Genomic DNA, 26,693 nt, shown 5'->3' on the forward strand with positions numbered 1-26,693 from the left:
AAAAAAATACACTTGAAGGATTAAGAAGCAGCTGAAGAATCATTAAAATTGAAACTGCTTTCTCTGGAAAACTTTATACATCAAACAGAAAGTTTTCCATATGAACAGATGGGGGTCAAACACTACTAAAATCTTTCTGCTGAGGGCATATAAAGTGACCTATACAAGCCTGATTTAAATTCTCATAGCTTCTGGGTGAGGGCAGGTATCTACCTTGCTTCAATGTTAATTTTTCCCTTATCTGATTGCGTTTCCATACCGTGCTCCCTCTTTCAGGGGTCTTACTTTGCCTCTTACCCTCTCCAAACTGTCCAGTCTTGTCTGCAGTCTTCACGGTTCTGACTTGCTCTGAGGCAGTCACTTGGCTCAGTAAGCCTCCCAAGCTTCTCCACTCCTGGCTTTTACCCTCCCAGCAGCTTAATCTCCCCAGTTTTCCAAAGCCAAGGAGAAACCTTCACAGTGTTAATCTTGCCAAGGCAGCACAGGGAGGAATCCCAGCTTTTCTGCATGTTTACAGAAGAGATTGGTATTCTGGGAGCATAGCTAAATCAAGTTCAAATCAACTTTTCATTGCAGAAAAGGAGTAGTCAGCATGGATTTATGAAGGGAAATCATGCCTGACCAATCTGGTAGCCTCCTACAGTGAGATAACTGGCTTGGTGGATGAGGGGAGAGCAGTGGGTGTTTTTTATCTTTAGCAAGGCTTTTAACCCTGTCTCCTGTAGCATCCTTATAGACCAACTGATGAAACATGGACTAGATAAATGGACAGTGAGGTGGACTGAAAACTGACTGAACTGCCAGGCTCAAAGGGTTATGATCAGCAGCACAAAATCCAGCTGGAGGCCAGTCCCTAGTGAGGTACCCCAGACATTGATACCAGGGCCAGTACTGCTTAACATCTTCATTAATGACCTGCATGATGGGACAGAGTGCACCTTCAGCAAGTTTGCAGATGATACAAAACAGGGAGGAGTGGCTGATGCACCAGAAGATTATGCCACCCTTCAGAGGGACCTCCACAAGCTGGAGAAATGGTCCGGCAGGAATCTCAAAGTTCAACACAGGGAAAGGCAAAGTCCTGCACCAGGGGAGGGAAAACCGCTGGCACCAGTTCATGCTAGGTCCGACCTGCTGGAAAGCAGTTTGGCAGAGAAGGACCTGGGTGTCCTGGTGGACAACAAGTTGACCATGAGCCAGCAATGTGCCCTTGCAGCAAGGGAGGCCAATGGCATCCTGGGCTGCACTAGGCAGATCACCACCACTAGACTGAGGGAGGTGATCCTTCCCCTCTCCTCAGTGTCACTGGTGAGACACCTCTGGAGTGCTGTGACCTGCACTGGGATTCCCACATCAAGAGAGACACGGACATCGTGGAGCGAGTCCAGCAAAGGGCCACAAAGGTGATTAAGGGATTGGAGCATCTGTCACAGGAGGAGAGGCCGAGAGAGCTGGGGTTAGTTAGTCCCAAGCAGAGACAGCTCCAGCAGGATTTTTACCAATGTGTATAAATAACTGAGGGGGGCAGGAGGGAGTAAAGAAGATGGAGCCAGACTCTTCTCAGTGGTATCCACTGACAGGACAGGAGGCAGTGGGTCCAAGTTGAAATACAGGAATTTCACTGAAACGTAACAAAAAACTTTTCTACAGTGAGAGTGATTGAGCACTGGAACAGGTTGCCCGGAGAGGTTGTGGAGTCTCTATCCTTGGCGATGTTCAAAACCTGACTGGACACAGCCCTGAGCAACCTGCTGTAAGTGACCTGCTTTCAGCCGTGGGTTTGGACTGGATGATCTCCAGAGGCCCCTTCCAACTCCCAACAACTTTGTGGTTCTGTGAAGGTAGTTCACCACCTTTGTCCTTTCCAGGCATTTTGAGAATTTGTGTTTTTTCCTCCTTTCTTCTGTTCTCTGAGGGAAAGCTGCTGGTTAAGTAACATCGGAGAAAAATCTTTCCATAAAAACAAGCTATAGAGAAGGAAGTATAACATCAGCATCTTATTTGATTTCTAAAACACACTAGTGATTTATATGGCAAAGCTTTGGTAAGAAAATTATCCAGCCATTTACATAACCACAAAGTATGTGAGCCTTTGTTTAATGCATCAGTACTACAAGCAGCACATAATATTTCATTAGAGCAATTTGAACTCTCCTTTAGCACTACAGCATGTCAGACTTTTTTCAGTCTTCATTCTTGTTCTTGTCTGGTTTTGCTATGTGCAGCAGAAATGTCTGCACTTGAAAAATGTGAAGTATGTGAAATAAGACAATTTGGCTTCACTTCCAATTGCAGATACGTGAGGGACAAGACTATGTGTCCCTTAAAATTGTTTACAAGTTAAAAGTGCATGAGGGGAATTTACAGAATGAATATTCATGCCTCAGAGTGGCGGCAACACTCAGATATAAAAGAAATTGGATAATGACACTACATTCAACATCGGAAATTCTTCAGCCAAATTTCCATGTGCCAGCGATCCTTGTATTTGCTTGCAAATTCTTAACTTAGGTTATGACAGTTACTCCCTGAAAATTCCATTTATGAAAATGACGAATTTCTGGTGTTCTTTTTATGCCCCATCTCATTAGCAAGTACCAGCAGGATATACTTCAGATCCACTGTAGGTACAGTAGTACTGTAGGTAATTATTTTTGGTTTATGATGATACCTAGTTGTCCTAGGTGAAACCTGGGTCTTCTAACAGTAGACAGCATGCAGCCCCTTAGCAGGAGATAGCTCCCAAATAAACAACCCATAACTACAGCATGGAGACATACCTTGACTTTGCTGCAATAAGGCAACAGATGAGTTTAAAAGCTGGAAATAAAGTCTTGGTCTTCTGTTCACTAGCCTGTTCTATGTCCGTTCCTATTAGGGGCTACTTGCTAGTGCTCCCATAATAATTACAGCAATCTGAAATGAGAGATACCCTCTACTTTTTGCCATTAGGAAACAAGCACCTTTTTTAGTTCATAATATGCTCAATTACCTTTAGATTGATCCATGAATAAATTATAATCAAAACAGACTTATTCACCTTAAAGCTTTTCTGGCTTAAGGTTTCATTGTTGATTCATTATGTTGTCAGTTCTCTATTGACAAAGTAATGCTTTTTTATATCTGGACTGAGACATTTTTAGTGGAAGATACTGTTATCTTTAAATGAGTAGGATTTAGCTTTTCTGGTGAGAACAAATTCATCAGTGATGAATCCCTGGAGAAACTACTGAAACAAAAATTACAATGTTACCAGAGATTTATACAGTTCATCAGTTAAAAGCCGGCTTTTGGAAGTCTTTAGCCAGGATGGGTTGGGTTTTTTTTTTCTTTCTTTCTTTCTTTCCCAACAGTACTCCAGCACAATATTTCAAGTTTCCAGCTTTGGGATAAAGCAGTTATAAACAATGAAATAAAGCCAGTTAATATATTTATTTTGGCTCCACTATAGATGTTATCCTCTGCAATAGAAACACATTAAATTATGGCTATATAGAGACAGATGGATACAAATAATACAGCTATAGACATCACTGATACAGATATATCAGCAGACAAGAATTATCTAATTACTCTACTTGTTGCAATCTTCTAAACGCATGCTGTGATCCACATATTCATATCAATTGTTTTTTCTAGGCAGATGTTGGTATGACAAAGATTCCCATGTACAGAGAGTTTGGTGACATTGAGCTATCTGGAAATTAAAAAAAAATCTCAACACATAGTGTAGAAAGATTTCAAAAGCAAACAAGGATTTAAACCCACCAAGTGACTGTGCTCGTGCTTTCATTGGGCATTGTGCTGTTATATCCCCCATGTGCTTTAAAAGATATCCCCTGCAATGATTAGAGGGTGACTTAATTTAAAACTCTCTTTAGATTTCCAGCTCTTTGGCAGCTATTTTAACACATTTCCACTTTTGCTATATCATGTAACTTGCTTCATTATGATATTGTGTGCCACTTCATATGGCCTTTGATTCCAAAATGTTCGAAACTACAGCTCTGAACAATAAGCAGTCTCATCAACCTTCTGTATAACTGTGCATTACTTGTAAGGGGAACCTTCAATAATGTCCTTCCTGAGCTCCTGAGGCTACTTTTTCTTGTATTATTTATTGTTATAGAAAAGATTGCTGGTTTTCAGAGTTGTTTGATGAAATTTGATTTGGCTGCTTGTGAACTATCAGACTCCAAACACAAAACAACCAGTTCATTTGTACAGGCACACAGTCAACTTCTGTCAAGTGAATGGAAGCTCACAGGTTATCCCCAAGACTAGAATAAGACCCGGGTGCTTATTTAATTGTTTTGCATTCCATTTAATCAAATTATTGATGGAAATACAAGATTGCACAGTAAAACCTCAGGTTGGATGTTAGTTTCCTAAGTTAATCATCACTTCATTTATTCTGAAAAAGATACAGTTTATATAGTTTAACTTAACCACAGTCATGTCATTGCAAAGCATCTGATATAATATCTTTATGGCACCAATGACATAGCATACTTTTCAAAATGTCTGCTATACATTCCTACTAGCAGCTATGTGAGATGTAAAAATCTGAATACTTTGAGGCCACACCGTAGAGAAAAATTAGAAAATGAATTAATTGCCTTAGTAAAATGCTCTTCATCTATACACAAAAATGATCAAATTTTTCCACACTTTTTATCAGGTCACCTGCTTTATTTCAATGTGGTTGACATTTCAGTCTGTAGAAATTAGGAGGTTGTGCAGACATTAAGAACATACAAAAGCAAGTGCTTTATTCTGCAAAGATGTGGCTGTCTTCCCAAAGATGATCTTGTTTAGTCAGTCAAGCCATAAAAAACTGTCTCCTCTCTCTACTACATCAGGTAAAACTGCAGCAAAATTAGCTTTTCTTCCTACTCTGAAAGTTCCTGGCCGGAGAGGGAAAAGTCCAAACGTGCTTTATCATCAAGTCTCCTTCCCTTTCAAGCCTGGAGTTGTTTGCATCAGTGCATATGATATGGAGAAAATATAGCTTCTCAGTGACAGAGCTGCTACTTATTTGATAAGCCAAAGTGTATTTCTAATTCACGCAGACTAGCAGAGATACAAGAACAATTTTTCTCTCAAAATTTGTATTTCTGAGATTTTTGGTAAAAGTCTTACATCTTCTAAAATTCATCTGAAGAACTGATTCTCTTTGTGTGTGCTTTAGAACCTGTTGTATGGACTGAAATTAGGCAAATTATTCCTTTTACTCATTTTCCTATTTAAAAACTCTATTTTTGTTGTCTTATTTTGCTCTGGAATGTAAAGCTGCTATCTTACTGTTATTTGCAGTAATTTTTAAAAGGTTATTTTAAGACATCGTAGAAGTTATCCTCTTGAAGAACAGAAATCCCATATTTTTGGCATTTGCACAGAAAGAAAAGTTTGGTTACTTCTAATGATGACCCTTAAAGGTACTATACATATTTTACAGTCAGCTACCTACTTTCCTGTAGCACTTGAATATGTTTTGCAAGACCATAATAGCAGTGAAACCTTATTCATCAGTTAAGAATTTTGGAAAAATTCACATTCATGACTTAATAAGTTGATGTCTGTAGGGAAGCCCTCAAATATGACATTCAAGAACAATTCCCATAGAACAGACAAAACAATAGCCCTTTGGTAGCTGGCAAACTCAGGCTACATCTAGATTTGGGACAGATGGGGTCTGCAGCATACCTCACGATCCTGGCCTTGCGTACGTCTAGATTGAGGGTTTGCCACAGAGTACAGCTCGTTCCCAGCCTCTACAAAAGAGCTCTTCCTCTGGAAACCACCAGGAGACTCCAAGTCTCATTCTGACTTGAAATTAAAATGTGTTGAGGGCACAGACCACATCTCAGAAGCTGGGAAGCGTTTCAAGGACCTCAGCCTTTGACTATATGCTCAGAGTGCCAAAAGCCAATCAGCCAAAAAAGCTATTATTTGTCATAATAAGAAGCCTGAAGTCCCAAGGTTTTGTATGATGACGGACAGCTCATTGAGGCTCATTTTTCTCCTAAGGATTATCAGAAGAGCAGGGTAAGCTCTTCTGGATTAACTTTATTTAAAAAAAATAATAATAATTTTTTAAATAATTCTGTTTTTAAAATTCACATTGAAATTCCCTCTTTAAAAAATTGATAATCACAGCAGTATTCTGTCTTGTTGGATATGCTCTTTGAGGTTGTGTTGTTAGCGTGAACTAATGCTTGCAGCTACTGAGGCTATGTATCCCCTGTTACTACCTGGTAATTTCTACAAGTACTGGAGTAGCTTCTGAACAAGGTTTAGATAGGTGGATAAAAAACTTTCGCTTCAAAAGGAACTAGTTGCAGGGGAGAAGGGGCATGATCTGCTGTATCCAGCACAAATGCATGTTTTCAACTCTTTGTCATTCACCTACTCTGAGATCGTGGCATGCTACAGTTTTCCATAAGGGACCTTCTTTTTTTTTCAGGAAGTTGAGTAGCAGGTTTATGAAATCTGAACCAGCACTTTCAGTGTTCTTGGCTGAGACATGAGCCTTGTATTTTGGTGAAATCTTCCTCCAGTGTTTGCTTAACCAGGCCCAAAGATTCAATGTTCCAGAAAAATCTGTAACTGGGACTTGAACGTGAATTGTGACTAATATTAGAGTGCATTTCTGTTCATTTGGCATTTGTTAGCCTTACTTTGGCAGGCCACGACAACTTCCTGCCATCATCACAAAATACATGTTTGTATGCTTTAAAAATACCTAGCCATATCAAAATATCCCTAAAAGTATTCTCAAACAGTGGTGTAGCCCTTCCAAGTAACCTGATAGTTTTATGACACCTTTCCACATATCATTAGGAATGAAGTTACACATTTGAATTACTTAACATGATACATATTTATATATGAGCAAGTATGCACTGGAGAAATTGAAGACTTGGATGCTGACCTGCAATTCAGCTATTTTCCTGCTATAGTATATTAGTATTTTAATATTCAATATCTATTTTCAAGTCAGATCCTGAAGTTCCTATTTGATTTTTTCTTCACTTCTCACTCTGGTCCAGTCCCACTGATAGCAATTTCAGCTTCCTGTGTAACAAACAGGTCACATTCAGCAAGGATTTAGGATCCTGTCCTTAGGATCTGACTCATTCTCTTTCCTCTGCCTGCTCATTAAGCATAATCATGTTTCCTGATTTTTATTTCAGAAACTACCTAGTTTTGGGCCTTACCTGGAACAACGCAAAAAGATAATAGCTGAGAACAAGATTAAACTGAAGAAAGAGAGCGCAGCTGCTTTGCTCCCCAGGAAAAAGCATTTCATTCCAAAGAAGCCTATTCCAGCAATCAAGGTAACTAAAATATATGCTTATGTGTCAGTGATCAGCCATCAGGCAGTTGACATGCACAGTCATTTCTAGCAGTTTGAATTGGTTATTACTGCTTTTAAGCTTGTTAGAGGGCATCAAAGACAACTATTTATGCAGACTTCCTAGCTTTTAACCAAAATCGATGGGAAATGATTTGCAATGTACATGTATAGGTATTTCATTAATGTAATTTTCAAAATCAAGATGTTCAGGCAGTGGAATGGTAATTGTAGAATGGGAGCCTGAGTAATGCCTTAGAGAATGAAGTAAAACTATTAGTAATTTCCTTTAATTTGAATGCAACAATATGAGCTCAGTTCTGCATGTTACCTTTTGCTAATTTGTGATGTGCTAAATACCTCCCTCTCTCATGCAGGATCAATGGAAAAAGGCTAGTGTTCAGTACATATGCAGACTGAGTCCGAGGTTTTCAAACTCAACTTTTAAAGCTGGAAAATGTTTGCTTAAGTAACTGATCCACCATCCACAAAGAGTAAATGTCAAGGCGAAAATAAAACCTATGACCCCATCATGGTTAGGTAACTTTCACCGTTTGATCGGCCCTGTATGAATTCTTGCAAAAATAAGGCCAAATAAAATACAACATGATCAGTGGCTCAAAATAACACATATAATTCCAAAGGGAATATTGCAGAATATACTAGCATACGCAGCAGTGCAAGCTGGTTGATACAATGCAGAACAGATCAAGGACAATTTTTGAGTCATCATCTTGTTTAAGTTGAAGAGTTTGCCACTTCTGTAGACGTCCCTCACTTTTTTGGCCTGATTATTTTGGTTTATGCTATGCTATTGCAAATAGCTTCCCTCCTTTTGTGCTGAGGTTCCCTTCTTTATGTATATGAAAGGATCCAAAGAACAGCAGTATACTTTTTCTCTTTGACAATGATGAACATTTTCAAAGACTGCTTGACCTCGGAGGTTTTATGGTTCTATTCTCTTTGCAGGGAGAGTATTGATGTTGGGGATAAGAGAAAGGAAAAGCAACAGCCAATAACTGCATTTTCAATGAGATAGCTTGCTTCTAAAAACAACAGAAAAACAAAAAACTAATACCATCCAAAAGCAAATAAACAGAATGAAGGGAAAAGTTTAGCAAGCGGGAAAGACAGACATAAAGACTTGAAAAAACATAAATAAAAAGTTGAGGTCAATAATTTATCAGGCCCACTGCAAGTACAAAAGCAAAAAAGAACCAAATAGTAGGAGATTGATTAAAAAGAAGAAAAGAGGCCCTACTTCAAGGAAAATAAAATGAACTCCCCAAAACAAAAACTTTTGTTTATGAAAACATTGACTACTTTTATGTGGTATCTGTGAGGAGCTTCTCAGAGGAGTCAGGTTAGCCTTAATTTAAACAAGCCTGAAAAGACTGAAGCAATTAGGAGACGATAGGAGTCGCCAAAGTGGATTCCTGAGTCTTTCAGCTTGACCACCTCTTTAGAAGGGAATGTTTTAACTGTAATGAGAAAAACAGCAGTGAGAGAGGCCCACTAAGGAACAGCAGTATACTTGGATTTTTCTTGAAGTTAGGGAACTTGTCACTGCAAAAGGAGGTGTTAACAAAGTTTATTGTTAATAGATCCGTCCATAAGATTTTGTGGAGAAAATCTGCCAGGAACATTCAGAATATTCATTACAGAAGCTGAGTGAAGCTTAATGAAAAAAGGTGGCTCTGATACCCTTCCCTGACCAGAAATTCACCACAGGGGGAATTGAATGAGCTCAGATTTGAGTGTTTTTATCTGTAACTGTCTAAGAACGTTCTCACTTAGAATGGTCAGCTCCCGTGTCATCTCCAGACAGTGCTGGATGAGCCTACAGGCAGAGCAGAGAACGTGCATTGTTAGTGCAGACTGGATGTCCCTGGGGTGGGACAGGTCCGCCTGTGCCATACGAGAAGCGCAGCAATGGCTGCCCAGCAGCGGTGTGGGGCAAGCCGTGGTGCTGCGCTGTGCAGAGGCTGTTGCACCATGTGAATCCCCACGTGAGAGGGCTGCAACCCAGCACCCAGCACGAGGGCCCAGCGGGTGCCCTCCGCTGGTTGTTCTTCACTGCGGCGTGTACCACAACTGTGCTTGCAGGCAAGGATGCAAAGAAGCAGAGTCTGAATCCTGAGATTTTTCCCTTCTTTCTGAGAAATGCTTTTAAATTATTTATGTTTTACATTTAAATTTAAATGTTTTATCGAATTTGTGTGTGTGTGTGTGCGAGCGCGCGCGCACACGCATTGTATGACTGTTAACCTCAAGCTTGCAAAGGCAAACTTGTGGGCTACCTCTCTCTTTCTGCAAAATGTGAGGATGGCTGCATAGCTCTTGCTGATTGTGAAAGCCTGATTTTTAAATGGGTTAAGCCTCTAAATCCGTTCAACTCTTACAGCTATTCCCAGCCTACCTCCAGTTTTCTGGGACAATGGAGAGGTACTCTAAAAAGCTGGAAAGGACCTAAGAGCTGGATGTCTTTAAAATAGTAATGACCCTTGATATGGCTGGTTGTATTTTTGAAGACTTGCTGCAAATTTCCTGATGCCTGCCTAGAACTCCTCATCTGTCCGATCTGCTGTTGGGTTGGTGATATGTAAATTCCAACATTTGTTTAACTTCTGCCTGCTGCCAAAATGCCTTTTTTATAGACTTAAAAACCCTCTGTGATTATCCAAAATCTAATTTATTTTTTGGATGGCTTTTCCCATGGCTTTTCTCTTTATTTTCTCTATTTTTCAATATTAATTGAAAGTGCGTACTTTGATATTCAGCAGATTTGTTTCTTTCTGCACTTTTCTATAATATCAGAATTCATGCAGTGCTCAGATATATGCCCTGGATCTTTTCTTTTTAGTTGCACTTCTGTACAGTTCCTATACGTGTCTTTGCCTACCTCAGGTTACTTCCTTATTACTTTAATTTTCTTTCCCTATATCTTTTCTGTGTTTTTTTCCTAATAATTTAGTTCTTTGTCCTTGAGGACCTATACCATAGTATTTGATCACCATTTATCTGCTTGTTTTATTTGTCCCTTTTTTTTCTCCGCAAGTTTTGCTGTATAGGTTGCCCTGTTCAGTAAGTTTAAACTACTTTAAACTTTCTGACCTAGCTTTGTTTGTCAGCTGAGCTAGGACATGATAATGTTGTCCCATCTATTGGAAAAATATCTGTAGTGTCCCTCAAGCTTACATTCCTCCTGTTTGAACTGTTTTTAACTCATATGTGTAACAATATCTCTACATGGTTTTTTGCACATATACGCAAGTCTGTTATTATGATGCTGGAAGCATCTGGCTGGAGGCCATCTAGTCATATTTACTCCAGTGCTGTGCATAATCTATAAAACTCTCCCGAGAGGTGAGAGTTTTATACATTTATACATTGGCCTAGGCACAGCACTATTCTGCTGTAACAGTCTACCATTTGGATCATTCTTGGCCTGCATCCAGGTGGTTCAGCACGTGAGTAGATTTAGGTTGTGCTTGCCTGCCTGCAAAAGATGATGCAGTTGTAATCGTCATCATGAACTTGGAACCGTTGCATATTTCAGGTGAAACTGTGTGTCTGGGATTTCTTTTTTTCCTCTAGAGTAACTCTACAGCCATGATTTATGGGACTCTGAGTCTGCTTCTCCAGGTATTGACTCCAACATGAATCACAGCAGTAGCCTATATGCAGTAGCCTGTAATGATCCCTTCCCTAGCACAGTACCTCAGAACGTATTCTCATTAGATATGACAGTTTAAGTAAGTTTGAACTAATCTTCAGATGTGCAGAGACATCCTAGAGTCAACCTTATTTTCCCTTCCCACTTCTGATTGCCAAAAGACAGCTTAAACGGATTGTGTAATGACTGGTATTGAGCTAGTAGCGCAAAATAGAGGAAGGGCACTATGCTACTGTATGTAAAACTGGAATGACTCTTTATTCTAGCTCACGGTTGATTAATACAACAGCAGAGTTACAGTAATTATGGTACTACTTTCTATCTTAACATCTTGCTAGTTTGTCTTTTTTAATCACGATGGCACTTTAAGCAGAAGTTTTCACGAGCTATCCGTGGTGCAGCTTAATTTATTTTCTCTTCTAGTTTTATGCATACATTGACAAGAACATATACATTGACAAAAACGATAAAAATTAATTATTTTGATATACTGAATGTTGCTTTGTCGAACTGCGTTTTTTTTTCCACTGTTAGAGTATCTATTCATGTAGTTTTATAAAGTACCTATGAAGTTCTCCAGAATTTTCTTTAATTTTTTTTAAACTAAGGTCAAAGTCGACTTTAAAGTCCTCCAGTTCAAACCTTTTCCTGAAACACAGGCAAGCATATCAAATAACATCATATATAAACCAGAAAATTGAGGCACTTTACTCTGTTAATATTTTACCTTTTCTGAACAGTGATCATTATATTGCAGCTGTTTATTTCTTTTTATTTCTGTTTAGCCAACTTGTTCAGCCAACTTCCAAATCCCAGTCCCTTCATGGCTACTTAATTTCTTGTGAAAGCCTGTGTTAGAGGCTCATTGAAATGTAAAATTTACCAATTGGTTCTTTTGTATTTATTACTGTACAGTGTATATAAAGAATTGTAATAGATCCAAGAAGCACAGTTTTCCTTTGCAGAAGCCATATTGAGTTATGTAGTAAAGGTTCATTTCAGTAATTTTCTAAGTCTATCTTTAATTAGTACTGCAACTGTTTTATTGATTTACTGAAATAAGGCTTAGAGGTCTCTAAATCTCAGAGTGCATTTAGTAACTTTTTTAACAACTGGAAAAGTCCTTGTAATCTTTCAATATAATTTTAGTTTTAATGAGATTACATATTTTTGTTAGCCACTTTACATTAAATTCACCTTGGCCACGTACTCTCCTATCCTGGTGGCTTTTTCTTCTTAATCTGTTTTTTCCCAACATTTCTTCTTTTGTTGTCCCTGTCTTTGATAGTACCTCACCTCTATTTCCAAAAAAGAGCAGGTGGAAGGCAGGTATCTCTCTAATGGAGATAAAGGCTAGTACAGACAAGTCATCTAGTTTCTCTGCAACATTTCGTCCTTTTTTCTATCCCCTCTCTCTTCCCTAGTAAGGGCACTTCTGTGAAGGCTCTTTTTCTTTCACAACCTATTGAATTTTGAGAACTGCACAAACACCTCATAAACAATAATGAACTAACAGAGTACTTGGGATCGAGCGCAGAACTTGGCCATGTGTCAGATGATTTGTTAGGAGCTTTTTGTATTACTTGTTGGTGAATCAACTTCAGCCTTCGTATCATCATCAAGGATCCCTTGGAGACTGGAAGATCAAGGTCGAGGCTCTTCCTTAGAAGGGACAGCCTGCTGCTCAGGAGAGCCAGAGCTCGACTCCTGTTGCTCTGATGATTACTCCGCAGTCCTTACCTGCAGTTGCTGGCAGCATCACGTGCCCAGCGGTCCCAGTCCGGGAACCGTTCTCCTGAACATTGTGTAACATGCCTAAGTGTTTTATGGAGACTCAAAACACACACAAAAAGCACAGGTGTACGTGTTCCCTTTGAACTTCCTGTACAAGACCTAATGCCTGCCTTGTGCATGACTCTAGTGAGAAGGTTGTGCTGTCCCTCATCTCCACAGCACATAGAGTGTGGTCTGTGTGAAGCAAGAGACCTGTGGCCCTCAAGGCCACTGAGGAACCATGCCTAAACTGAGAGTTATGTTTACAAATATAGGTTTACTAATATTGTGGCTAATGAAAAGCTAATCACCGTAAAATGTTTGATATATTAACATGAAAAATGCAACTATAGTAATGAAAGTAGCATGTAAAAATAATAACATCCTACTGAACAGATCTGTTCCTTGTGTGTGCTCAAAACCACATCTGCTTAGCTTAGTGACAGAATGAATTTTTTCTGTACTCATTAGTAACATAAAACTAATGGATTCTGCTCTCATTCTCACCATAGCAACAGAATTCCCTGCCAGTGCCAGTTGCAGGACTAAATTCCTTTCCCAGTTTGTTCGGTACAGTTTTGTTGAGAAGAGCGGGATAGCACAGCAATAACCTAAAGGAGCACTTAAAGTCATTGAGATTGCAAAGGTGTAACTTAGGACAAAATTTAACTTTCAGATTTTTTTTTTATTGCTGCTGATAATGCACAAGGCAGAAAGAACACAGCTTGACTTTCAGAACCTGGCTTCTGCCTGCAGGTCTGGCAGTTGGCAAAAAAGTCATTATCCGGTAAACAGTGCAAATTTGATCTGGAGGCCATTGAGATATACTAAGTGTGGAATCCAACCCCATAGTGCCATTTTAGACAGTCGTTTTTTGGAGTGAAACTGCACTTTAACTGCGAAAGCTGATTATTTCTTGCTGCACTGTTTATTTTGTTCCAAACATTTATGATTTGGTGGAAGCAAGAAGCTCTGCGATAGCTTAAGAAGCTGTAAAAGCATGCACCTGCAAAACATTTTTAAGTATCGTTACTTTTTTAGTCAATAAAGTCTTGAGACTTAGCAAATGAATAAAGATATAGTTCTTGCTTGAGAGAAAGAAGTGATTAAAAGACACATCATTCAGGAGTGTAAATGAGCTGTAAGTCATAGACACAGTCTTTTGAAATCACTTCCAGGCGTCTAAAATGCCATCCTCCTCCCTATCTGGGATCCTAGGCCCCACAAAAAGTGAGACTTGGTTACAAATTCATCAATGTCACATGCATTGTTTTTGTTATTCCCTTTGTAGGTTTTATGGCTGGAAAAATCCATTTTGATCATGTTCTTCTAAGCAGCCATTTCAGTACCTTTCCTGGGCTTATCTCATGCTACCCTAAAACTTGGTCCATCTCCCTCCTCTCCCTGAGCCACCTCTCCGGAAGGCCAGAGTCACCACCTCACTCCTTTCCTATTAAAAAACCCTCTTCTAATTTCCAGCTTTAAATTTATTCATGACTGGCTTATAACCATGTGTTCTTGTGCCAACATTGTCATTTAGCTTAAATAGCTCTTTTCTTTCCCTGATGTGTCTATAAAGAGACATCATATCCCTGCTCTGCCTTCATCTTGCTAGGCTAAACATCCTGTTAGGCTCTTTTTATCTCCTCTTGGAAGCAAGACCCTCCATCCCCTGATTATCTGAGTAGTTCTTCCCTGCAACCTGCTTGAGCTTTGTTTTTTTTATTTTAACATCCAACCCCTACTTAAAGAATATAGACGTGAATCCAGCACCTCCCTGGAAAATTGTGCCAGGTTAATTACTTATGCTGTTTAAATGTCTGCCTGCTTTCTAGTTGGGGTTTTTGTATTTTAAGCTCCCAGCACTGCATTTTGTGATGCCTTTGTCTGTTAGATTAAAAAACCTTTCACTATTGGGAATCTCCCCATGTAGATACCTTTAAAACATGCGTAGACAGTGAAAAGCTACTTCACTGTGTGTTGCATGGGTTTTATGTCATTTATTCAGACTCTGAAATACAGAGACACAGTCTAGCACTTGCAGACACCACCTGCATTTGTGACATACAGTGGAAGGTTTAGAGGCTATATACACAAGAGAGAGGCTTTTGGGATACTTAATATTGCTGGGGGCAGTGGACTACACAAAGACACACGTACATATTTTGAAATCTGTAACAGGTATGATGCAGACAAACCTACAGGAAACTTGAAACAAGCTGGAGCAGATTTCTACAATTACAATTTTAAAATTTTGGTACAGAATACTATAGAAACTTGAGAACTATAGTAACCTGAAAACTGCTGAGCAATTCCCAGTACGTCATGAACTTTCCTGCGTAAGACGTGAACAGGAGTGTGGGCAGTTCCCCCAAGAGATTACATTTGATTAAGTTACTGTAGCTCATCAGTGGAGGCAGAGTAAAGAGCTGTGTCTTCAGGCCTAGCCCTTTGCAATAGCAAAGTAAAAAGTATTAGCTTAAACACTCTGATGGTAGTTAATTGACCTTTTACAGTGGTTTAAGCAAGCAGCTTTTGCTTCAAATTTGCAATGAATTTGGACCACGCACATAGCCAGCTTGCGCAGCTCTGGTGATGAGTGCTAACTCATTAAGCTGTGATAACTTGCTCACTTGCAGTCATCTGTCCACACTCATAGTCTGTCTCTGCAGTTCTATTTTCATGCTGCAGGAAGATCATTAATGTCCTATACATGTTGCTAAGAAGGACTGGAAAGCTTTAGCTATTGGATGGATGCAACCAAGGTATTTCATACATAAGCAAGTCAGAGTTGTGGCACAGACAAAATTTTTCAGTATTCTTGGAACAAGAAAAGAGTAGAATTTCCTTGTCCTTCTTCCGTGATTTGGGATATGGCTGAATTTACTACCTCAGCTGTCATTAATAGCAGCTTCCTTTTCCCATAGATCCTACCACTGCATCCACTGAACTAGAAGTTTGCTTCATTGCCTAAAGATAGTATTGTGATGTAAATGATCAAGGCCAGGCAGGCCTCCAAATTAAAACTTCTCTAAGATGAATGGGAGTCATTCATTCAGGAAGTAGAACTGTTGCTCAAGTTTTTGGCAGACTCAGGAAGACAAGGTTTTCCACCCATTTTTGCATAAGTTCATGTAGCAAAGCTTCCCTTTAGAGGTAACATTGATAAAGTCATACTGCCTTTTTTCTTTGAGGTGGCATAGGAAGACTCAGTGATGCATAGGTGTGTCTGAAAGTAAAGCTGCCCAAAATAACGTATGCAATGAAAATTTAAGTTTCTGTAATCTGAATCTTCTGCAGTTTTCCAAATGGGAACTGAAAACAATAAAACAATATAGGGCATTGTTAAATTATACAGATTAAATATATTAAACTACTACAAGCTTAAAGTGGTTGCTAACCATTTCAGAACAGTTTTTGACTGATAAGAATAAGGTAAATACTGCTTGTTCAAAAAATACTGAGAAACAGAATATAAAAAGAAATTCTTATCATGTTTCTTGGTCATGCAAGACCAAAAGTAAACACTTTGAAGCTTATAATTCTAGACAGACTTGTCTATGTCTCATATTTGGCTTGATCTTGAGAGTTTTTCAATTGACTTGGATCAAGTTCCATAATGAAAATCATAATGACTTCTTGGTTTATTACGGTAGCATGATTTTGAAGCCAGTTCTGCTCTCCTACAACTCAGTGAAATTTCTCTAATACTTAGCAGTTATTTCTGGTTTTGAAGCAAAAGTAGAATGTATTGTTGCATCATATGACCTTCATTTACTGCGCTCAATTTTTTTTTTTAAAAAAATATAGAATCCTGTATTTAAAATCTGGCCTATTTTTCAACATGGAAACTGTTGTTAGAGCCCGTTTAGTATTCTCAGAAAATATCCAGACAACCAATATAGTACCATGAAGTGACTCTTTTAAAATCACCTGTGCTGTACAGTGTAGTCTGAAGAACCTGGGACTTGTCCCATCTCTGCCACTGACTCAGTGCAGTTGAACTGCTGCTGAACTGTGCGCTTCCCTTTACGTAAATGCCCTGCCATGCACATTTTACATTTGCAGCACAGATGCAGAAGACTTATCACACAAACCTTCATTTCTGCATCTCCTACCTGTGAAGTTTACAGAACTGAATGAAGATTTGCAGGATCAGACCCACATTATTCCTGCACAATATTTGCAATAAACTGATGATCCTCATGTCATCTGCTGATCTTTCTAAAGAAATAAAAGCAATTATTGTTCCCTTTGTCAGTTTATTTGATCATGCCCATTTCTTTTATTCTTGTGAGTTCTTAAATCTGTGCTAATGAAAAATAGCCAAGGATGATCAGATTGTTTGTGTGATGTGTTTGTGTCACTCCTCTTTTGTGCTCCATTTTGTTCCTTGAAGCGTCACATAATAATGGCAAAACGTAGATGAATTAACATAGCACATTCAAAATCAAGTGCTACGTGTGTAACCTATTTGTGTACAGATATATATTTTGAGTGCTGTCTGCATTTGAAACGTTCCTGTATGGACATACTTTGTCTGTATTTTACAGGACATATGAAGCTTGGCAACTTGAACATTTATAAAAAAAAATCCTAACCATCACAACAATAGTTAAATTTTTCTTATTCAAATACTAGAGTGTGCCCCTGTGCAGCAATAGAAACAATTTAGGTATCTTCTAAATGAGTCGATAATTTTTTTTTTCCTAGGATGTAATTGGAAAAGCACTGCAGTATATTGGAACATATGGCGAGCTCAGCAACACAGAGCAAGTTGTGGCTCTGATTGACGAGGAAATGTGTATCAACTGTGGCAAATGTTACATGACCTGTAATGATTCTGGCTACCAGGTAAGAGCACAGCTGTAATTAGCAGAAAGGCACAATGAGTTATCTTTCTGCTGCTGGGAAGAAAGAATCCACCTTCTGTTAATGAGCAGGTGGTAAAAACAGATGTCTAAAATATTGGATTCTAACCCCAGCATGCTCCCAGGCTGTGCCGTGCAAGCCCTGTCTGTACGGCAGTAGGAACACTGCTCAGCAAGGTGTAGTCTGGAGGGCCACATAAAAGCATACCACAGCTCGCCACCTCTCTCGAGGCCGCTCTCCTCTCCTTAACTGCAAGTGAGAAGTGAGATTCTTTTTAAGAGTAAGAAAATGAAGGAGACCCATTTCAAACGGCAGTAAATTTAGTTCTTTGGAGGTCTTCAAGTACATGAAGAAGAAAGGGAAGAACGCATCCATTCCCACTCCCAGGACGTGGGGACACAGGAGATGTTCTCATTGCCAAATATGCCTTTTAAGAAACCTAATTGCTGTTCCATCAGCCTAACTGAACTTGAACCAATTCAGCTTTCAGGCAGGTGATTTTTTGTTTTGATCTTGATTGAGGTACAAATCCTTCCTCCAAGATAACTGCCAGGGTTTAGAGCAGTAGGTTGAAGTTTGCAGAGGTCATTGTGACCAGAAGATAAGACACCTGAGCTGGGGTTGCTGTTCCCAGTGAACTGTTTCTTTCTGCAGCATATAGTAACATAAGTTGCAGGGAATGTACTGGCATTTCTACGTACCACTCCTTGCCATGTCTGCTCGAGCTCATGGACTGATCTGATAAGAAGGGTTTCAACCCTGGGGCCATAAAAGAGGGCCCATATTCTTTTAGAAAACCAAAATATGATCATTATCAAATCCAGTATGCATTAAGCAGTAATTTCTACAAGAAGTTTTTCATCCATCCTATCATGAGATTAGTTTGTCAAAAACCAATATTTTAACTGGGCAACAAGTTTCCTCTGAACACCGTGACCTTTTGCTTATCCTTATTTCAGTCTATTTTATAGTAAGTCTGATGATTTTAACTACATATAGTAAGTAAAAAAAAAAAAAAAAAACTCTTCCCATTTAAAATCGACCCCTACAATTACAAGAAGCATATCAGAGCAAAGGTAGATGCATTTTTTTTCCACTGATAAGAGAAAATTAACGCTACATCTAAACCAGATTAGATCATTACAATAGTCTTTTAACTATATAAATATATTCTTGACAAATAAATCTTTTAGAAGTAAATCTTTACTGATTCTCCTTCCATCAGATTTCCCAGTGAAGGGGAGGGATGTAGCCTTTGGAGAATAATAGACCATGTTCTCATTTAGTGCAACTTACTTTTCTGTAACTGAAAAATAATAAAATACTTGGCACCAAAAGTACCAATGCTTAAAACCTCAGGAGGTTTTTTTCAACAGGAAGAAGAATATTTTTCCCATCTACTTAATTGCAAAGAAATCAAAAGTCCCCCTCCTCTCCCACTTCAAAAAAATCATTTGCTTTATGCTGATCTTTGTTTCCAAAATGGCCATGCTGCTCTGCGGAGCTGTCACCTTGTAGGACTGGAGCAGAAAAGCTTTCCTTGATGTAAAGTTAATGCTGTAGTCCTAAATTCCTCTACCTCTGAACCCTCTTTCAAGATGTGCATTGTTATTAGGGAGAAAGGAATGAGTTCTCAAACACTCACAACCGAAGCTTGCTTTGTCCTCAAGCTAAACTAAAACTTGTAGATGCAGGGCAGCTAGTACATACTTTGTGCTCTTGCTGGTTGCTACAGCAACTTCTGTGCTTCCCTGGTAGCGAAACCCCAATGTCTCAAACGTGCCTTTGGAGCAGACTTGCAGAAGCACCTAGGAATAATCCCATCTGCTCTCTTGCTCCCCCAGTTGCTGACGGTAGCGAAAGGAGGTTTGCTAAGACACCACTCGTTTGCAGATGAGGGAGAGTTTGGCTTTAAGGCCTGACCTTTCCTGCCTAAAATTCTGAAAAGTAAATTAAACTCAATGTTTTTTGTTTTTACTTCTCTAGGTTTGTTTCTTAGATACTGAAGCTTTTGCAGCTGTGTGATGCTTTTGTTTTTCCTTTTAATAGGCATTTCCATTATACCAGGAGCTTATTTCATTGAGACAGCAATTGTTATTTCACATTCAAATACACTTATCACACTAATTGGAAATGAGGATTCACTGCGTGGAAACATGAGAAATAAAGCAAGCTCTGCCTGCCCAAAACCCAGATATCCCTTTCGAAGATTTGCAAAGAAAAATAATCACATGAGGCACAGCATACTGTATTTGTCACTGCTTTTTATTAAATTAGGTTGTTTAAACTATGCCGAAAATGAAAGTCAAAAGAACGCGTGATGGTGTTTGCAGCCAGCATTGTGCTGAATCCATACAAGAATGTTCTGCTGTCTCCCCTGAACCAACAAACCTGCTAAATTGCTGTGATATGCCATATTTTCTTCACATGAAGGAGAAATATCCTTCTGGGAGTTTAAGCATCATGGGCCAAACTCATCCTTCTGTAACCAGCCCTTGTGGCAGTGAGCTTTCACCGAGATATAATTTGGCCCCTATTTCTAATTTTAAAGTGTTGGGGGATTGTTTTGTTTTCCTGCCAGTTAGCAGTTGCTATAGCTGCAGTGCAGAACCGCACAAAGATGTCTCCAAGTGCTGTAGTACAGGAAACGCAGACACTAAAATGGGAGCAATTTTGACCTTTTCCGTGAGTGACATCAATAATGTTTATTTCTGTTCGCAGGCTATACAGTTTGATCCCGAAACCCACCTGCCCACGGTTACTGACAGTTGTACCGGCTGCACCCTGTGTCTCAGCGTCTGCCCTGTTATTGACTGCATCCGCATGGTTTCCAGGACAACCCCGTACGAACCAAAGCGAGGGCTGCCCTTGGCGGTGAACCCAGCGTGTTGAGGTGATGGGTCCGACAGCTAATGTGAACTTTACAGTTCTTTGATGCAATTGATTTGCTTTCTAATTAGTACTTGAAAATCTACTCTTACCAAAAAATGTAATATTGATAGCCATTACGAAGAACACTGTGTTTTCCAATTATTATTTTTATGACAATTAAGTTTCTAAATTACAGAAAGGCAGCAATTAGTCAGGCATAGCTGTCAGTTCTCCATTATTTGAAATGCAACTTTTTCCTTACAATTCATGCCACAATTTCCAAATTCCTCTGTAGTCTGTTTACTCTTTATGTAATTTCTGGCTGTAAATATAATTAAGAAAGCATTTTTAATGAACTACAAATCAATGTACAAGCTAACTGTTTTCCAAGAGGCATTTTGTAATTAAACATTGCATTTAGTTTTAAAACAGTTTCTTAGAAGATGTAATTAAGTACATACCATTCAAACAAAGCAATGTGGCTTTTATTTTTCTATGGGAAGAAATGAAAGGGAGCTTAAAACAGGATTTAAGAATTGGATTAATCACTTTCAACTACGACAGCATATGGTAGTGTATTTTTATAATCCTTTCTAATTCTTCCTCACACTAGCCATTTTATAGAATAAATTTGCTATCCACTAACACATGCTGGACTCTTCAAATTTGTATGTTGCATGGGTTGCTTGATTGTTCCTTTTTTCCCTAGTGAACAATTTTATCTATCTAAAAATGTTTAAACCAGGTTATTACAAAGTCTAGGTTGGATTTCAGGATTCTGAGCTGTGACAACTTTTTTGGCTTCAAGCTCGTCCTCTAAATAACTTTCTAATTGTGCCAGTTAATGCTCCAAAAATGTACATGTTACAGGTCAGAGATCTGATTACTTGCAAATGGAATACACACCCTGCAGACTACGTTTGCCAAACACATACGTATAGGGCAGACAGGCAAGGTGATTTCCCCCAATGCTAATTTTTCTTTCTTAGTGCTTATGTATCATTGTAGTAACTGCACAACCAGAAAGAAATATAGATTTGTCTGTATTACAGAGCAATATCTCAGTATTAATCCATTTTTAATTTGCACTAGAAGCTTTCTAATATGAATATATTGCAATCTGCTTTACTCCACTTAAAAACATAAAGCCTTTAGTTTCATAATAATAATAAATGATATATCCATTCAATTTCTTATACCCTATATTGTGATCAGCAAAATCTTTGATTAAAAATATACCCTAACTTTCATTTCTTGGTATATGAATTGTGCACTAAATTATGAATAAATGTTGAAAGCAACTTGGTTTGTATTTTCATTTACTAAATAGGTTTTGCTTGTAGAGGCTTGTCAGGTGGTTTTTCATGATCTCTGTAATTCACTCCAGGAATCATTAATGAGTTAATTCATGTGTACACTATTCCACTAATTGCCTACAGTGCAGAAGGCAACATGCTCTTTGCCCCTCTCTGGAATCTCTTTGTCTTCCTTTTACATGCTTTCCGCGCACGCACGCACGTGCTTTGCCTCTCTAACATTTTAAAGTATCATTTCATTTAGTGTCCCTGCTTCACAAACACTGTTTTGCGGACACTTTGGGCTCACATGATAAGACCCCTCGGCAGGCTCAAGCCCAGTGTCTCCACTAACAGCTTTCCCTTCATACTTCAATCTCTTCACCATTGTGGATTTTTCACACTCAGGTAGTAACAGATAATCATACTGCTTAGAAGATATTTGCCTGAAACTTTGTTAAAGCTCTTGGTCTTTCAGTAGTTTCCTATATTCCCAGAGACTCACAGTACGACCAGACTGTTTGGGGAACGTTAGAGGTGAAGTCTTGCGATGCTAGGCATATACCTTTTGAATGTCTTTCAAGGAGCCGGTTGACAAGCAGTAAGCCCTTGAGAAGGGCAGGATGAGGTATCAAATTCAGATCTTCTGCAGGTAGCATTTTATGAACTCAGTTAGCAAACGGAAGAAAAAGTAGCTATCTTATTCCAGGGTATTACCATATACTTCTTGTTTTGTATCCTCACTGCAGAGAATCCAAAGCACGAGAGACTACCATGGCACGTGTGAGTCTGAACTGGGCTGCTTCTGGTATGTCTCGTGGTGCTGTATTACCAGTTCTGATTACTCTTACTGTACTGAAGGCATCACATCTGGTAGTGTGGCTTCTTTTAAAACAGGACAATGCCAAGAGACCTAATTTAAGTAGCACAGCACATGTAAATGTACATCACAAATTCAGCAGTCAAATTTGAGCTTTCCCTATGGTATTCAGCAGTCTCAGGATATCCAGTGTGCACAAGCAGCTATCAAGTAATCTTTGAAGGATTAGAGACTTTCTTTATGAGTCAAGAGTATAATCAAGACTGTAATTTGTTTATGGGAGAAGGAAAAGAGGGTTATAGTGTTCAGGTTCTTTCTCACTGCCCGCCCTCTCCCCCACTCCTGTTACATCAAGTCCACTAACAGTGTTCAGAAATGTGTTCCCAAATGAATGTGAATACCTTCTAACTGTCACAATTAGCAATAAATCTAAGTGTTGCAGGAACTCAGAGAAATGGCCACACTTACTTACATTATTTCCTGCAGGATTGTCTTTAAGTCATCACGGTGAGGCAAGATATAAACAGGCAGCCACAAAGGATATATTCCTGGGGTTTGTAGGTTTTTGCATCTGTCTTGGGGAATCCATCCCTTTCAGCCACATTCAGGAGCCAAGGAAACAAATCAGAAAAATCTAGTCGACTCTGCAAGCGCTATAGCCAGTTATTAAAAAAGGGATATGAATTTTCAAAGTGTAAAAGGTTCCAAATTGAGCTCATCCATTTCAGTGATTTAGCTGCACATTTAAGGAATTATGTATTATTAAAGGCATGCTGGGCCAGAGCCTGCAAACCTACCCCTTACTAGTGTTTAGACCTGGTGTCCTATTGATTACCATTATAAAAAACTGTAAACTGCATTTGACAAATTAAATTATAATAGAAATGCCATAGCTCATCCTCCTCTGCTCCACTAGCACATTCGTATTCACATCATATTCCTGAACAGGAAAAAGCTCCCCATGTTCAGTGTATGCTCTGCAGTCCAAGAAATACTTGAAAAAGCTGCCAAATCTGCTTGTGTGAATCCCAATGCACTCATACACGTTCATTGGAAAAAGAGATGTTTTGCCTTGCTAACAGGCTATACAGGCAGTTTGGTTTTTGGCCTCTTAAATGAAGAGACATAATATTTCCAAGGCACTGGATTGACAACCATAATAGCTACTTTTGAAAAATTACATAGGATTTTAAAAATATATATTTTCATGATTTTAGATGAAATATTAATTTCTCTTACTTTTCTCTTAATTTTCCTCTTAGCAAAATTAAAACTAGTCTCTGCGCATGAGTCTGATGAGTAGCCTGTATTTCCAGTGTTGCAGCCAATGTACACGTATGCTGCTAGTTGCTCTGATGCTACAGTGATTGTTAGAGGACGACTGGTTTGCGAACACCCATTTGCTTATTCCATAAAAGTTGGAAGAAGCAAAACACAAATTACTTCTCCAGCCTCCGTGCCCCTCGCTGTTGTCGCCTCCAGGATGCAGGGCCTTCCACGGTGCGGCAGGTGAGCGCCGTGACGCAGCAGCCAGGGAGCCACAGAAAGGCTCGCTGTCTTTTCTGCCTTCTCCCTCTCTTCCAGCACATACCACTCGTCACCTTTGGCAGCTCCAGCTTTGTTGCCTTTTAGCCTTTTATGTCAATGTGGCAAAAGTGACTACTAGCTTCAAGCAAACCATCCAAACCTAAACTGAGTGCCATCAGCCCCCTGCCACATAAAACCACCTTGTTTAACACAATCCAAGGCTGTAGCCATAGAAATACAGTGTTAAGCATAGATATTTCCTATCAGTAAGAAGAGCTTGCCAGCGTCTTCTGCGTGTTAACAGTGTATGCTTCATTATTTTTCTACTGTAACATGGGGTTGGGCATGTTGTAAAAATTTCATATCTTTCAACATGTTTCCTAGTATAAAATATTTTTTAGATAAAATATTTATTTCACTGGCGACAGTTTCACTTCACCAGGCTGCTCGGCCCCTTTGATGAACTGTGGAAGATAAGTTTTCATTGGCAACATCTGGCAACCTGGCAGACTCTCCAGGCAGCTGGATTGGTAACTTCAGAGTTGCTTCTGGGTCTTTCATATAATTAGTCTGCTTATGGATCATCTGGGTTGTTTTGTCTTTGCTGCTGCCATTTTCTTTCTTTTCTGAGAAACTGTACATGCTACAGTCTTTTCTTCAGGAGAACAGTTTTTAATAGTTGGGTTTTTTAATACCAACCTCCAATTGGTATTACCAATTAATATTAATATTAATTAGTAATAATATTAATATTAATTAATTAATTAATAATATTAATAATAGTATTAATACCTGCTGGGTCTTCGGCAGATTTCCTCACCGGCCTTGTTCAGTAATAGAGTCTCTCTACTCTTATTTCTCCCTCCTTGTTTCTATACGTTCTAGCTTGGCCCGATGTGACTTTTGCTGATACTGGAGCAGAGTTTCCTGTGTCTACAAAGCAAGGAAGCTGCAGTTCTCCTCAACAAGCAGATGCATATTTCCTCCTCAGAAATAAGGTCGCTAAACAACCGCAGAGCTTCATGACACACCCACCCACCCCTGATCATTTTCTGTAAAAGAATTATTAAGATTTACCTTGGGTGACTTTGAGTATCCAGTCTGGGAAATGTATGTGAATTAAAGTTGGCCGAATGCTGGAACAGAAGACACGCCTTCCCACTGGGGCTCAGCAGCTGAAAACCCTAGCTGTTTGGTTTATGCTTGCTTTGCCAAATACTAACATACACCTGAAGTCACTGGGGATTCTTGTGCTGTAGAAATACCAAGCACCTCCAGTAAATGCGCCATTGCAGCATGGCTGAATAGAGGGAAGGCTTTCCGCGGTACCCTGGCTGCTGTTTCTACAGCCCATGTGGCTGGCCCCCTCTGCAGTAACAGCTACAGCAAAGCCTTCAGGCTTTAACATGCAGAGGTTAAAAAGCACTTACTTACCTGTCTTCTTAGCCATGGGCCTTTGCAGGTATTTGACAACAGAATCCTTAAGACGACAGCAACAAATAGTTTAAAGTTTTTGCTCACACATTTTTGAGGTACTGTGTAACGTTCACTAGAGACAGCAGTCTTAAATGAATATTTAATGCAAGTTCAGTAAAACAGCTTCAACGACTGATCCTTCTTTGTCTTTTCCCAAGACCAAGCACTTTTCTTCTTCAACACCTTAAATCATGGCATGGTTAAAGTTGGGCCTCAGTATTAATGGTTAAAGTTGGGCCTCAGTATTAATGCTTTCCACTCTGAGGGCTCTTTTGTTACATTGCAGTCAAGAGAGCAGCAGTCAGTATCAAATGCTTCCAGTGGACAACTCACTGGTAATTGCCTATCAGAGTCACACATCAATGGCTAGAACTAATCATCAGTCTAAGGACATTTTTCTCACCTGTTTAGTCCGGAGACTAGTAATGGTCACAGCTTTTGCCTTAGTGGAGACAGCTTTAGGCCTAGACACTGAAGGCTTTATGCCCAGTTGTTGAGAACTAACGTTTCTTAGGAAATGAGCTGTCATTATCATGCAAATTTAGATGGCCTGAAGATTAAAATCATCTGCTTTGATTATGTGGATAATCAAAGACCCAGAATTTTGTAAGTCTGCGTTCTGCGCAGGAGGCAGGGCCTTCCGCTTCTTGTGCAATATTCTCTTGCAGTTATTTCATGAAAAGTAAGCAATATGGTGTTTGACAAATCTCATGCTACCAAGAGAGAGCCAAAGCGAATGCAAGCAGTCCTCGCTGTGGCGTACAGCTGCTTCCCGAGCAGAGGCCTGACAGGGGCTGCACGGTGCTGCCTTCCCCGGCCCCGGCCACCTAAGATGAGGCGAATAGGCACTCCTCCTTCCTTTGCTTTAACACAGACTTCAGTAATAATTAGTCTCCTGTCCCAGCTGCTGGCAAGACCATGGGTCACCCTTTACGAGGCTTTGCCATTAGAGCACAATCAAAAGCGCGACAGGATTCCTTTCGGAAAGCTTTCAGCATTATTATTTGCAAACAAACTAATGCAAAA

At 39.4% G+C, this 26,693-nt stretch overlaps 1 protein-coding gene across 15 annotated transcripts in view; it reads left to right on the top strand.

Moving 5' to 3' along the window:
• The window catches only part of DPYD (dihydropyrimidine dehydrogenase), a 386,630-nt gene extending 361,469 nt beyond the window's left edge, over positions 1 to 25,161 (top strand). For 8 of the 15 annotated variants that reach the window (XM_068952361.1, XM_068952355.1, XM_068952364.1 and 5 more), the window contains 3 exons: positions 7,197 to 7,340; positions 17,520 to 17,660; positions 20,400 to 25,159. In XM_068952361.1, the coding sequence (XP_068808462.1) occupies positions 7,197 to 7,340; positions 17,520 to 17,660; positions 20,400 to 20,570 (456 nt within the window). In that variant the 3' untranslated portion in view covers positions 20,571 to 25,159. Of the gene's footprint in view, positions 1 to 7,196; positions 7,341 to 17,519; positions 17,661 to 20,399 lie in introns of all 15 variants that reach the window. The other 7 variants (XM_068952354.1, XM_068952358.1, XM_068952362.1 and 4 more) reach the window with 3 other exon arrangements.
• Positions 25,162 to 26,693: the final 1,532 nt, after the last annotated feature.

Source organism: Struthio camelus, chromosome 8 (genome assembly GCF_040807025.1).
Source record: "Struthio camelus isolate bStrCam1 chromosome 8, bStrCam1.hap1, whole genome shotgun sequence".
NCBI classification, from domain to species: Eukaryota; Metazoa; Chordata; class Aves; order Struthioniformes; family Struthionidae; genus Struthio; species Struthio camelus.